The sequence below is a fragment of the Triticum dicoccoides genome, chromosome 3A (genome assembly GCF_002162155.2).
Source record: "Triticum dicoccoides isolate Atlit2015 ecotype Zavitan chromosome 3A, WEW_v2.0, whole genome shotgun sequence".
NCBI lineage: Eukaryota > Viridiplantae > Streptophyta > Magnoliopsida > Poales > Poaceae > Triticum > Triticum dicoccoides.
The window spans coordinates 551,576,849-551,591,983 of record NC_041384.1 but is presented as its reverse complement, the minus strand read 5'-3'; the positions used below and the strand labels follow the sequence as shown (position 1 = coordinate 551,591,983).

The 15,135-nt window shown below is 43.8% G+C and overlaps 2 protein-coding genes and 1 non-coding gene across 3 annotated transcripts; 1 reads left to right on the top strand and 2 right to left on the bottom strand.

Moving 5' to 3' along the window:
• Positions 1–5,569: 5,569 nt before the first annotated feature.
• TRNAD-GUC lies at positions 5,570–5,641 on the bottom strand. Its single transcript has one exon. It is a non-coding gene; the product is annotated as a tRNA-Asp (tRNA).
• A 792-nt stretch (positions 5,642–6,433) lies between these two features.
• On the top strand, positions 6,434–8,798 carry LOC119269125 (uncharacterized protein At4g15545-like). The gene is made up of 9 exons (XM_037550887.1): positions 6,434–6,832; positions 6,926–6,994; positions 7,080–7,133; positions 7,276–7,339; positions 7,446–7,532; positions 7,636–7,956; positions 8,078–8,123; positions 8,228–8,306; positions 8,400–8,798. Exons 1-9 carry the CDS (start codon positions 6,524–6,526, stop codon positions 8,490–8,492), a joined length of 1,122 nt encoding a protein of 373 aa, XP_037406784.1. The 5' UTR covers positions 6,434–6,523; the 3' UTR covers positions 8,493–8,798.
• LOC119269126 (TLC domain-containing protein 4-like) lies at positions 8,783–14,134 on the bottom strand. The gene is made up of 9 exons (XM_037550888.1): positions 13,961–14,134; positions 12,500–12,663; positions 10,967–11,055; positions 10,742–10,877; positions 10,577–10,651; positions 10,328–10,449; positions 10,159–10,234; positions 9,469–9,528; positions 8,783–9,379 (listed from the first exon to the last, which is right to left on the bottom strand). The coding sequence occupies exons 2-9, from the start codon at positions 12,635–12,637 to the stop codon at positions 9,251–9,253; spliced, it is 825 nt and encodes a 274-aa protein (XP_037406785.1). The 5' UTR covers positions 12,638–12,663; positions 13,961–14,134; the 3' UTR covers positions 8,783–9,250.
• Positions 14,135–15,135: the final 1,001 nt, after the last annotated feature.

Sequence of the window (15,135 nt, the reverse complement as noted above, 5' to 3'; positions counted from 1 at the left end):
GTCACGCATGAGTCATTGCACATCCCAGTACACCGCCAGAGGCATTCACATAGAGTCATATTTTGTTCTAAGAATTGAGTTGTAATTCTTGAGTTGTAAGTAAATAAAGTGTGATGATCATCATTATTAGAGCATTGTCCCATGTGAGGAAAGTATGATGGAGACTATGATTCCCCCACAAGTCGGGATGAGACTCCGGACAAAAAAAGGGGAAAAGGAGGCCATAAAAAAAGAGGAGGAAAGGCCCAAATAAAAAAATAAGAAAAAAAGAGAGAAGGGACACTATCCTTTTACCACACTTGTGCTTCAAAGTAGCACCATGATCTTCGTGATAGAGAGTCTCCTATGTTGTCACTTTCATATACTAGTGGGAATTTTTATAGAACTTGGCTTGTATATTCCAATGATGGGCTTCCTCAAAATGCCCTAGGTCTTCGTGAGCAAGCAAGTTGGATGCACACCCACTTAGTTTGTTTTGTTGAGCTTTCATACACTTATAGCTCTAGTGCGTCCGTTGCATGGCAATCCCTACTCACTCACATTGATATCTATTGATGGGCATCTCCATAGCCCATTGATATGCCTAGTTGATGTGAGACTATCTTCTCCTTTTTGTCTTCTCCACAACCACCATTCTATTCCACCAATAGTGTTATGTCCATGGCTCATGCTCATGTATTGCGTGAAGATTGAAAATTTTTGAGAACATCAAAAGTTTGAAACAATTGCTTGGCTTGTCATCGGGGTTGTGCATGATTTAAATATTTTGTGTGGTGAAGATAGAGCACAACCAAACTATATGATTTTGTAGGGATAACTTTCTTTGGCCATGTTATTTTGAGAAGACATAATTGCTTAGTTAGTATGCTTGAAGTATTATTATTTTTATGTCAATATTAAACTTTTGTCTTGAATCTTTCGGATCTGAACATTCATGTCACAATAAAGAAAATTACATTGAGAATTACGCTAGGTAGCATTCCACATCAAAAATTCTGTTTCTATCATTTACCTACTCGAGGACGAGCAGGAATTAAGCTTGGGGATGCTTGATACGTCTCCAACGTATCTATAATTTTTGATTGTTCCATGCTATTATATTACCTTTTTTGGATGTTAATTGGCTTATTTATACACTTTTATATTATTTTTGGGACTAACCTACTAACCCAACGCCCAGTGAAAATTGCTGTTTTTTTGCCTATTTCAGTGTTTCGCAGAAAAGGAATATCAAACGGAATCCAAACGGAATGAAACCTTCAGGAGAGTTATTTTTGGAATAAATGTGATCCAGGGGATTTCGAGTAGACGTCAAGAAATCAACAAGGAGGCCACGAGGCAGGGAGGCGAGCCTGCCCCCTGGGCGCGCCCTCCACCCTCATGGGCCCCTCGTAGCTCCACCGACCTACTTCTTCCTCCTATATATGTCCATATACCCCGAAAACATCCAGGAGCACCACGGAACCCTATTTCCACCGCCACAACATTCTGTACCCAAGAGATCCCATCTTGGGGCCTTTTCCGGAGCTCCGCCGGAGGGGGAATCAATCACGGAAGGCTTCTACATGAACACCATCGCCTCTCCGATGATGTGTGAGTAGTTTACCACAGACCTTCGTGTCCATAGTTATTAGCTAGATGGCTTCTTCTCTCTCTTTGGATCTCAATACGATGTTCTCCTCGATCTTCTTGGAGATCTATTTGATGTAACTTTTTGCGGTGTGTTTGTCGAGATCCGATGAATTGTGGGTTTATGATTAAGTTTATCTATGAACAATATTTGATTCTTTTCTGAAATCTTTTATGTATGATTGGTTATCTTTGCAAGTCTCTTCGAATTATCAATTTGGTTTGGCCTACTAGATTGATCTTTCTTGCAATGGGAGAAGTTCTTAGCTTTGGGTTCAATCTTACGGTGTCCTTTCCCAGTGATAGCAGAGGCAGCAAGGCACGTATTGTATTGTTGCCATCGAGGATAAAAAGATGGGGTTTATATCATATTGCTTGAGTTTATCCCTCTACATTATGTCATCTTGCCTAATGCGTTACTCTGTTCTTATGAACTTAATACTCTAGATGCATGCTGGATAGCGGTCGATGTGTGGAGTAATAGTAGTAGATGCGGAATCGTTTCGGTCTACTTGTCGCGGACGTGATGCCTATATACATGATCATGCCTAGATATTCTCATAATTATTCGCTTTTCTATCAATTGTTCGACAGTAATTTGTTCACCCACCGTGATACTTATGCTATCTTGAGAGAAGCCACTAGTGAAACCTATGGCCTCCGGTTCTATCTTTTATCATATAAGTTTCCAATTTATTTTATTTTGCAATCTTTACTTTCAATCTATATCATAAAAATACCAAAGATATTTATCTTATTATTGTTATCTCTATCAGATCTCACTCTCGTAAGTGACCGTGAAGGGATTGACAACCCCTTTATCATGTTGGTTGCGAGGTTCTTATTTGTTTGTGTAAGTACGAGGGACTTGCGTGTAGTCTCCCACTGGATTGATACCTTGGTTCTTAAAAACTAAGATAAATACTTACGCTACTTTGCTGCATCACCCTTTCCTCTTCAAGGGAAAACCAACGCAGTGCTCAAGAGGTAGCAACCACACACACGCTTAATTGAGTCATCTGAGTCTTTAAGACCAGCAGAAACAATTAAATTAATAATATGGGCAACACACCTCAATTGGAGAATTACCATTGGCTATGTTTCTTTTGATTTGCTCATTTTCTTTCGGATGTAAGTTAGACCACCGTCATTGGCGCTATGATTATCAATTGTTATTGTCATAACCTTGTCAATACCCCACTCCATCAAGCATTTTCTCTAAGGATTTCTCAATATATTCTCCCTTATGACCTTTTTTGCGGAAAAACTTCCAATCTATTCATCTTCAATCATGACAGTACAACGAACACCAGAAATAAAAATTACATCCGGGTCCGTAGACCATCTAGCGACGACTATAAGCACTGAAGCGAGCCAAAGACGCGCCGCCGTCATCACCCCTCCATCGTCGGGGTCGGGCACAACTTGTTGTAGTAGACAGTCGGGAAGTCGTCGTGCTAAGGCCCCATAGGACCGGCGCACCATAATAGCAACCGCCACCAATGAAGAATAACTTAGGCTGGAAGGATTCAACCCGACACACAAACGTAGACGAACAACGATAAGATCCGAGCTAATCCACCAAAGATAGATCCGCCAGAGACACACCTCCACACGCCCACCAACGATGCTAGACGCACCGCCGGAACGGGGGCTAGGCGGGGAGACCTTTATTCCATCTTCAGGGAGTCGCCGCCTTCTCGCCTTCTTGAGCAGGACACAAACCCTAACAAGACAGGAAAAAAGACTAAAAACGGAGCCCTCCCGCCGGCCCTTGCCAGGATCCACCGCACCTTCATGGCCCTAGGGCCACCGGAGACGACGCGGACCTGCGCCGGCGCCGGCGAGAGGTAGGAACCCTAGCTTTCTTTCTTTAAGGACGAGGAGGAGCAACTTGAGGATCTGTTTGTTTTATCTTCGGGTATGTCTCCCTTATGACCTTTATTAGGAATAAACTAATAACCTTCTTGTGTAGTTCCAATCACCATCAATAAAATGTGTTGTGACTACCATGTAGCTATCTTGTTATTGAGAAGTCCAACAAACCATTGCGAGGCACACTCTTTCACATGATTTCATGCAAAAACAGTTTGTGCTTGGCTTCTCTCCAAAATAACTGCATACACCATCTCTAGTGGTGGTTCTTCTAGAGGGCACATATAAACGTGAACAGGTCTTTTCCACCATTTTCGAAAACTCAACCTTTTCGTATGAGCAAAGGGATGCTCGTCTTCGATGTGCATTTCAACAATAGCTTTTCTAATTACTTCTAGGTCAAATTCATATTTGGGGATGGACTAGATCTATTGGAGTATTGGGCCTCAAGTCCTATACGATCAACAGACTGAAAGCCCGCTCATGTGGGCACACACGAGATTCTTCAGTTTTACGGCTAACCGAGGCTATAAACCAAATCCAATTTACTAAATCGGGTAGCTAGATCTAGAAACCAATTTTTCTGTTGCTAACTCAAAAAACGATGAATTTAGTTTATTTATTTTGGGTTCGGTTTGGTTTTTTATTCTTTCCTTTTTGTTTTATGCCCAGCCCTAAGGCTGCATGTATATAGAGGATTCGGTTGGGAAACCGAGGCCCACGTGCCCCATGTGTCCCAACCCCTCCCCATTTCACACTATTTTTTTAGAGAAGACCATCATGACTAGACATGCGGCAGGAAATTAATGAACACACATTTTTAGGTAAGCTGTAGCACGTACTTCCTTAACTTCAATGTCCTGGCTAAGGATAATTTCGGGGACTCCGGGTCATTGTGTTTGACCTTTCTGACACAAAGATAACCCTGTGTGTTATCATGTTCGTGCTTGACTACCATGCCAGCAATTGTGTACTTGTGCGTACATCTCCGCCATTATTATGAATGTACGTATATAAATTTGTTAATGTGGTTACACATATGTTTCTTTTCATGGTTGTATTTGCAGATATTCAAAGCCATGTAGAGTGCCACAAGACCTTCCTGAATCCTTCGTAAAACATGTTGCACATATGCCGCTTTGCTTGTTGGCTGCCGTTGGTCTTTACGTTCAACCTCATGCGAATCATTCATAAAACATGTTGTTCATAAGTTGCTTGGCTTTTTGGATACAATTGTCCGCTTATCACTTGCAAAGTATTTTATTTTATTTATATACTTGTGTTTTTTTGCGGGGTTATCATACTTGTATTAATTGTTTATATTGAGATCCCACCCGTGAGACAGGTTGCAGGTGAACCTACTCCTTGGCATATTCTCATCTTTTTTGTGTGTGCGGCAAATCCTATTTTTCTCGTAGCTTTTGTGTTGCTAATGATTTGCCTTAATAAAATCCGACTAACAAAGAACAAAAGTCACACTAGACGTTTGCAAGACGTCGCTGTGGTGATTTCTCCTTTGCTAGGCCCCACATTTTAAAACATACTCCCTTAACCTTAGTTCAAAGTTGCGATACTTATTTTGGATCGGAGGGGGGTACTATTTTACATGACCACTTGTTTGGAACATGTTAACCTTTATTATTTTTTAAACACGAACATCTCTTTGAATTATATGGACATTTCACGGGAATAATTTTAAATATATGAACATCATATTCGAATGCACGGATATTATTTTGATGTATGTGAGTATAATTTCTTTTCACATACAATAACTTTTCTCTAAAGTATATATTTTACAGCACACTAAGACTTTACAAATAATTAAACTGATTATATAAAATTAGTGAAATAAATTTGTACTTCTTAAGGGTTTTTTATGTAGTATTTTCAGGGGAAATTTTTATATAGCAAAAGGACAAATTCAGGTTTTGAGGAAGTCATATAAGGAGTACCCGGGTCCGGTGTATGGCCCAGTGAGCAATGAGCCCACATCGACCGAGGCAAAAAAAAAAGACCGAGCGGACAAAAATGAACTAAGCCATCAAGCGCAAAAATAGTTTCACGCCGTTGCCGGGGATCGAACCCGGGTCACCCGCGTGACAGGCGGGAATACTTACCACTATACTACAACGACTGAATTGTGTAAGCTTTCAATTACCCTTTAATTATAAATATTCCCGCAGAAATCAATTACTACATCGTAGCAGACACGGTCGCCGGTGGAGTTCAGCACCAGCGCATACCGAGCCTTCATCGATCGTACTACGACTACGAGCGGAAATGCCAAACGTACGGCCGGGAAGATGTCTACAGGGTCTCTGATCCGTTCATTGGTGAGACGATGGTGTTGCGAGATGGGTGATATTTACAAAGCTATGTGGATTCTCCCGTGTGATAATGGAAACAGATTGTCTAGAGATTGTTAATTTTTGAAAGACTCGGCATTATAGCTTGTCTGTGGTGGCATCGGTATTACTAGAAATTGAAGAGCTAGCTTCCTTGTTTTTTTCTTTTGATATTCAGCATGTAAACCGACCAGCTAATGTATCGGTTCATCTTTGTGCAAAACATGCATGCACTCTGACGATTACCGAAAGTTGAACTGGTTCGAGACCCTCTTTCCTGCTCACCAGCTTGTTAGTAATGATACCAGGAATTCATTGGTTGAATAAATCTCTCTGATTGAAACACAAAAAGAATGTCTACAGACTAGAGTACAGGCTGGGACCACGGAGGGCCGACCCTGTTCCCGTAGCTGTTTCGTAGGGATTTTTCGTATCTTCCCCGGATGGGACGTGGCAGGCGCTTTCCAAGAGCCAAGACGGAACTCGACGTGCGCGACGCATATATTCAAACGCAAGCTGACGGCCGCGCCCCTCTCCTCGATCGCCACCTCCACTAGCAGCAGCACCACATTCCTTCCTTCCCGCCCCCCGATAACCTCCTCCTCCCCGCTTCGGATCTCACCACCACCACCACGTCCGATCCGGCACTCCATTCCAGCCCCAGTCGCCCGATGACGCATACCCCCAGCGCCCACGCCGCCACGCCGGCGCCTCAACCTCCCGCCGAGGGCGCCGGGCTGTCCGAGGCCATCGTGGCCGCGCTGCCGCCGGACCCGTACGACCAGCTGGAGGTGGCCCGCAAGATCACCGCCGTGGCCGTGGCCGCGCGCGCCTCCCGCCTGGAGCACGAGGCCGCGCGCCTCCGCCAGAAGCTGGCCGACAAGGACCGCCTCGCCGCCGAGCTCGCCGACAGGGCCGAGGAGCTCGACCAGGCCCTCCGCGACGCCGACGCCCGCCTCCGCGCCGTCCTCGATGACAACGTACGTGACCTCGACCGCCTCGCCGCCTCGGTTTTGCCGGTTGCTAGCTGGTGCTGAGATTTTGTCGTTGGTCTTCTTCTTCTTGTCGTGTAGGCTAAGCTGGTGAAGGAGAGGGACTCGCTCGTCCAGACGTCCAGGAAGCTGGCCAGGGACCTCGCCAAGGTGACGCCATTTGTGATCTGCGATCACACGGCTGTTCTCCTCGCGTTTACTATCACTAACTTTTCTGGTGGGTTTCCGCTTGCAGCTGGAGACGTTCAAGAGACACCTGATGCAGACACTGGGGGACGACAATTCTTCAGTAAGCTCCTCCAGTTTAAACCGATCCTCTGTCCCCTGTTTCTGTCGGGCAATGGCCACTGTTGCCGTCCTCTGTAACCGAAGACCAGTGTATGCATTGCTAGTATTTAGTCATGAATCATTACGTGTCTCGTGCTCTGCAGAGTCAGGAGACAGTGGACATCAGGACCTGCGAGCAATCGGTCGCCAAAGCAAGTTCCTGGAGAGGTATATATTCTTTTGATCACTGCTCTCCCTCTTGGACAATGTTCATCTCTAGCAGCTCATTGTGCTCCATCTGTGTTAACTAATTCTTCTCGCGACCACCCCGAAGACGACGCGTCCGCGAGCAATAATCCTGCTCCTGCATCCACCACCCGAGCCGACGGATCTTCGGAAGCCGAAAGCGTGAACCAGGAAGGTATGCGCTCAGTCACGATCAACAACATTCCAATAATACGTATCTGCAGTGCAGCACAACTACAGGATTCTGAACAATGCTTCTGTTGTGTGCACGTTGACAGTGGCAAGGCCGTTCGAGCAGAAGCTCACCATCACGCACATGACCCCGCGCCTCATCGCCGACCCGGCGCCGAAGCAGAGGTCCTCCTCCGCGGCCTCCGCCCGGAGATACTCCACCGCCGTGTCCCCGAAGCTGGCGTCCCGCGCCTCTTCCCCTCGACGGTACTCCACGGCCGTGTCGCCGAAGCTGTCGTCCGGCAGCAGCGGCGCCGGCGCCGCCACTTCCCCGCGGCTCGAAGGCCACATGGCGATGTCGGCGTGGCTCCCCTCCAGCAAGATGTCCTCTGCGGCCAACTCGCCCCCTCGTGGGCACTCAGTCTCAGGTAGTCCTTTTTGTTCGACACAAGAGTTCATCAGCATTCACAGGAGCTAGCTCATTCATCTGGAGATTGCTCTTCATTCTCTCCGCTAAGTACGTAGTTGTTCTTCTGTTTTTGGTTTCAGGGCGCACGACGAGGATAGATGGCAAGGAGTTCTTCCGTCAAGCGAGGTAGCTCTCGTTTCCTTTTGGTATACCATAGCCTGCAAAACATTGGATTCTTGGTACGAAAACATGTCATCAATTTATTTGTCTCCTTTTTTCTTCATCCGCAGGAGCCGTCTGTCGTACGAACAGTTTGCTGCTTTCCTCGCCAACATCAAGGAGCTCAACGCTCACAGGCAATCCCAAGAGGTAACCCTCACTTTCAGTTTCCAGCTGTATTTGTGGTTTCTTTCGGATACAGATCTTGAGGTATACTTATACTATATTGGTGTGGTGGTGCAGGAGACCCTCGAAAAGGCAGACCAGATCTTCGGCGCAGAAAACAAGGACCTCCTCCTCTCATTTCAGGGCCTGCTTAGCCGTAGCCTCACGTAACACACACACACACACACCCACAGGCAATTTTATACCACCTGAATGCAATGCAGAAAGTGAAAATTATGTGCACTTTGTATGCAGAATAATCATCTGTTCATCGCAAAAGTAAAGAAATAATCGTCATTTCTTCATCACACAAAGAACTGGAGCAGCTCTTCTGCCATCCAGATAGGTTGTGTTTTGCGCTCCTTGTTGTAATTGACACGATTTTGCCCTATGAATAGAAAAAAGATCAAAGGGGGTCACACATGGTAGTGATCACAAACAGTCAGCTACAGAGCTGCTGCTGCACACCAAGATTGAGCAGGGTTTCCTTGCAATGATAAGAGAATGAAACATTACAATTCAGATTCAGAAGTCAAGAACAATACCAGCTTTCACATTCCTGAGAGTCGTAAGTCGTAACTAAAAACAGATGCCAGATTTCAACCTTTCAAATGTCACTTTTGATGACCGACGACTATCTCAGTGTCAGTGGTCGAGGGGGGCTTAGAAGCATCCAATGCACATGCAGTTTGAAGCTTCCTAAGCAATATCCAGACCGGTATATGTACAAGACGGAGAATATCCGTGGAAAATTTGAGGCCGTGCTCAAGCATACTTCTGGATTATGTACATGGGATTTTAGCTTGTGCTGCGAGTCGCACTATCTAGTTTTGCTCGGGGAGTATATGTAGTTTTATGTGACTGTAAGGCAGGATGATGGTTTTTGTAGATGGGCCGCCATGAGCTTGCATCTGCTATTCTTCTCCTCTTCACTCCCTCTTGGTTAGCGTCTTTTTAAGGCCTCTCAAGATCTTTGCAAACCATATCGTGTTCATGATGAGTAGTATTGTGGGCACGCCAAATATCAGAACGCGGCTGAAGGTCCGCATCTGCATCACCTGTCAATAATTCAGATCAAACTTAGTGTCAGAATCATCGATGTGATATTTGCCACATAGTTATGTGCTGGAACAGAAGTAGGAATTACGTCATCATAGTGGAAGTAGATGTGGTAGAACAAGTAGATGAAGAGAATTATCCGTGCCACCTGTATTACACAAATGGTTGACTATGTTAGAGAGAAAATTGTGGTAAAGCATGACCAAAGTAAAGCAAGCCAAAAGAAAAAAATGGAATCAGAAACAGGAACACACAAGGGCCTAGCAAGAAACAAAAACCAAAGACAAAACCAAAGAACCTAGGGATAACCTACTGAAGAGAGCATAGTTAAACTAAAATTACAGCATGGCCTCGGCACAGAAACATCTGGGGGTATAATAGCATTAATATTTCAACTTGTACGATAAGTTTCTGTAAATCACAAGACCAATTGCTAATACTGTATCCCATTCCCCAAGCCGAGTTAGCAAATGTCCAATGTGAGTTATACAGAACACAAACATAATACAAAAAACCATCTATTACAAAGCTTGAGGTATTCCACTAGCTGCAATTTTTAAAAGGGAATAGTGGAATAGAGTGTATAAAACAGTTGACAAACCTTAGCTTGAAGCAAATTCAACAAAATTATTTTTTTGAACTGGGTATACAATTTGAAATGCTCATTCATGTATGCACACATTGAGGCATACTGAAGAGTGAGGACTAATTAACTTGTGGTCAGTTGCGTGAAAAATAACGTGCATTCTATAACTACTTTGTAGAAACTTCCACTTACCAGCCATGCAACAACCATTAAGCTACCGTTCACAACATAGGCCTTGGATCTTTTCAGTCCAGCAGTATCAAGATACCTTCATAACAGAAGGTAACAGGAAAGATCAGATCGAATGAAATAACAATAATGACCCAGAAATATTGTGCATTCATTGAATCAAATCAAATACCAGCGGAGGTTGATTCCAGGTGTGGTTCCTTCAGAGATGAGAACCATGTATGTATACAACTGGCCTTCCCCAGAATTCACAGAATAGACTATGGAAACAAGTGACAGGAAGTGATGAAGAACCTGGCAATGATCAACCCGTAATGAATAATACATACAAAAAATGCAGCAATGATAATTGAACAAATACAATGAATATTAACACGTGTGTCAAGGATGCAACCCAGAAATATCACATAAGGGCACTTACATACTCCATTCCACCTAGAGAAGGATAAACCCAAAATATCATTGCAATGTCAGTGATGAAGTACCCAACAGATACCTGGACAAATGAAATTAAGCCGATATGAGGCAAATAGACAATGCATGCCAACATAGTCATTTCTTGAATGGGAACAAAATAGTACTTTACCGCTAGTGTAATATTAGAGAGGTTTGAACTCCGGAAAGTTACTGGTCCATCCAGCTTATCAGAGTATAGGTCGGAAAAGAATACTAGGTACACTGACATGAATGTGATGAAAATTGCATGGACAGTGGAGATGCCCCTAGAATAGGTAAAAGATCGGTCGTGAGTAGATATGTCAATAAGCACATGGTGAAATTGGACATAAATTTTGCAGACAGATGGCTTCACCTGTTGTTCCACTCAAGCTTTTGGGCTTTTGTAAGAGAAGCATAACACTTGTAGAAGAATGAACTGACTAAGTGTGTGATGTCATAGATCTGCAAACCAAAAGGAAATTTGTAGCCAAGAAAGTAGCTAGAGTTCTGGTACATAGAGATCAATCATAACTTGTTCCATGCAAGAATTTCAGGGTTAACATAAATGTAAAATAAAACAAGAGAAAATCATAGGTTGCAGTGTGGATAGTGCAAAGGGTTTTGAAAAGTCAAACTCTGAAAACAATGCTAGAAGTGATGATTATCATCTGCATGCTGCTATCTACTTTGTTACATCGCAGAATAGTGAAAATTGCTTTTGGAGGCCGAGCTCCATGGAGGCCTCCAAATGCAAAATTCAAAAATCATGAAAATTCATATTTTTACATTTCAAAAAAATTTGAAAACAATACAGAGATAGATGAAGGCATAGTGCACAAGTGTGTAAATTTTCAGGATGAAATACGTTGAAATGAGGGCTGTGCAAAGAAGACAAATCTGGGGCTTTTTAAACATGGTACTATTCATCTTCTCAGACCATGAATTTGTCTTTTTTGTACAGGCCGCTTTTCAACGTATTTCATCCTGAAATTTTACGCACATACGTCTCACATCCTTGTTTACTTGTACAAAAAAAATTTACGCACATACGTCGCACATACGTAATTTTTTGATTTTTTTTAAATCGGCCTCCTTGGAGGCCGAAAGCCAAAACGCCATTCTCGCAGAATAGTTAATAACTTACTACATATACATACCACTATTGCCTAAAGGATACAAATGGTACACAAGGTATTGTAAGGGATCCTGGCATACACAGACACACACAAAGGGCAAATAATAGGAAATTATTGCGGTATTAAACATATATGGTAATACACTGAGGCCAACCTGTATAATACAGATTAAAAACAAATATACATTGTGATTCAACTTCTGTTTCCCATGGTAGCCAAATATTGATTAAAAATGGTTAATATATTGATAGGATTAGGTTAATTTTTGTTTGCTAAACCGTAACATGCTTGGTTTTGAAAATCTTGTATTGAGTATCCGAATTTAACTGCTCATACTAAACAAAAACAAAAACGTTACAAGCCAAAACAAACTGTTAAATCTATTGCATGACTCTAATCTGAAAATTCATCACAGCTTGTATGTGAGTTTAAACCTTACATTACTTCAACCGATTTCAGATGCATCCGCGGCTTAGGATCGGATGTGGTGGGTAGCCATCGACATATTCCTAATTAGATCTCAGGCTAAACTGAGAATTTGCATATCCTACATTAGTTCTTTACAGAAACCTGCTTATACTAACAGCCATATATAGTACAAATGGTGTTCGGTAGTCCACAATTTTCACATAGTGAAGTTAAGCAAAAATGCAATAAAACTAACATCTATTTGTTTCTTCCATCTAGATACATGAATCATGTGAGCATCACTAAATTCACTGGTGACATGATCGTAAATGTCAACAAATAAGAGGGGGGCAAAATAATACCATCTTGCACATCAGGATCCCACCAAGCATAGCAGTGTACGAAACATATGCATCTGCAAGAAGGTATTCCTTAACCAGTGACTCTGCTTTGTACGAGTAGGCCTTAGCCGCCATAACAGAGGTTGTGGACAGATCCATCAATTCCTATATCTTGACTCAGCAGCCTGACGAAAGAGACAAGTCACATAACAAGGTACATTTTGAGCCATAGAGAAGCCAGAATTATAAAATGCCCACGCTAAGATTAAAGATAGTTTTTGTGACATCCAGTTGACCGTAGAAGAAGAACCAAGATATGGGTCATTGCTAAACAGTACTCGGAATAGTCTTCCATTCCATGAAGTACAACACCCAACTGTCACTTGAATGCATAATGGTAAAGTACACGAATCCGACCACATGAAGAAGCTGAAGCCAAATAAATAATCAATCCCTGTCATGTGTCACTTTCACCAGAATAAAATAGCAAGCAGAAGCATGCACCAAAGATTGAGTCTATACACTATACTGGAAGACTGGAAGCTGTGAATAAAGCAACGACGTAGTGCCGAAGCCAATGAATGGATCCTATTAACAATTGCTAGAGCCACAGTTTAAGTAAGATAGTCATTGAGGTCCCCATAAACAGCTACGAATCCAAAACGATAGCAGCTAATTGCATGCTTGACAGCCATCCCTCTAAACACTAAAATTCAGGTACTATATTGGAGAATGTATCGAATCCAAAACAACTCATAACAGCGTGTGGCACTTGTAATCACGCGCACAACTCGCAGGAAAATGGTACTCGAAGATGAGTAACACGGAGAAGATACGTCCACAAACCTGACTAAATAAGGCAACGCACAAAGCGCACGAAGGAGTCAAGATGAATACAGGGGATGGGGGTCGGAAAAGGTGCGCAAGAGGGGCAACCTTTTGAGGCGTCATTCAAACCGCCAGCTCGGAAAAAAACATCCGCACGTTGCGACCAATTGGGGCACCGAATCGATGCCCGGACGACAATGGCACGCGCCGTCGCCCGGAAGAAAACACCACAGCGATCAAAAGGAAACAGCCCCGAGTCCCGGAAGGCAGGCACGCCGCCGCGCGCGACCGATAATAACCGAAACCAAAAATCCGAGGAAACGGCGAAAAAAACAGGCGAAACCTCCCGCCGTCGCATTGCGCACGGGCGGCGGAGGCACGCGATCGACGCCCGAAACTCCCATCATCGGAGCCATCAATCCCACCGACGAACAGGCCTACGCCGCCACGACCGACCCCCAGACCTCGCCGTATCCCGAACGTGGCAACCGGAAGCAGGAGCCGGGACGAAAGCGAGGCGCGCCTCGGAGCCACGTCGCGCCCCACGATTTTTGCGGCGGGGCAGGACCGATCGGCGGGGAAAATTCGACGAGCGGCGGGCGGGCGGGCACGGAGGAACAGAGGGGGAGCGGGAGCGGGAGGAGGCATTAGTACCTTGCGGTTATGGCGGTCGGCGGGGAGGGGCGAGGTTCCGGCGGTGCAAAGCAATCGGGGGCGGGGTGGGTTGGATGGAGAGGGTGGCTATATTTCGCCTCCTCCGGCACCACGCCTCGCCTCGCCTCGCCCGTTGCGCAAGCCACAAAGGAAAAGGAGAATGACGGGGGCGAGAGGGAGATGGCCTGACGGGATTATAATGGCCAATTTATATTTAGGATGCCCTGCCCTGCCCTGCCATGGAAAGGGGGAGAGAAATAATTTCGAACTGAGCCGAGGGGGCAAGGAGTGTTACCAGATGCTTGCGCAAAGGGGGCGCGTTAAAAGTTAATTAAAATAGTATCGGTGGAAACTAAAAATGACCTGCGATAAAAAATGAGACGGACGTAATTGAATGATTTTTTTTTGTATATTTTCAAACAAATGGTCTTTATATAATATAAACCAGTAAGTTAGCATCATAATAACTTTTCTAATAATGCTCCCCTCAGGATGACAATTTTATCCATGGGCATGGATATCCGACCCAAATGAATATGATTTGGATATGCTTTTGTGTTCATGGGCGGTGCCTAAACCCGACCCAATTGCTCGTGGCTAGGGCATGAATATAATCGTGTACCCGTGGGTATACCCAAAGTCGACCCGATAGTATGACTTAATGGGCTAAAATTTGCTATCCCTACCCCACAGTCATATGTCCCACTGTAATTTTACACTTTGTTATCTAAAACATGCAAAAGTAAATACACAATCCTCGTCGTAACTTTTATTAGTTGACATTCAATCCCCTCCGTAACATACTCTAACGCCCCTTCCCTTATTTTTATCACCTTGTTAAATGACTCATCATTTTCATCTGTTAGAAAAATACTAAATGATTTTAGGTTGTTAGTGGACATTGATTTACCATAAATGAAGCCTAGACTGCCACGAGTACAAGAATGGAAGAGCTTATGTTAACGTTGTGTTATGTCTTATTTATATGTCTTGAGAAGGACCCAATGAATATCCATCGGGTTTGGACATGGATACAATTTTTCACCCGTGGAATTTTTCATGGACGGGCAAAGACTTTCTTCATGGATATGGATATGGATTTGTATTGTTCAATCCGATCCAAATCTGACCCATTGCCATCCTTAGCTCCACCTACGAAACTTGTTACGAATAAG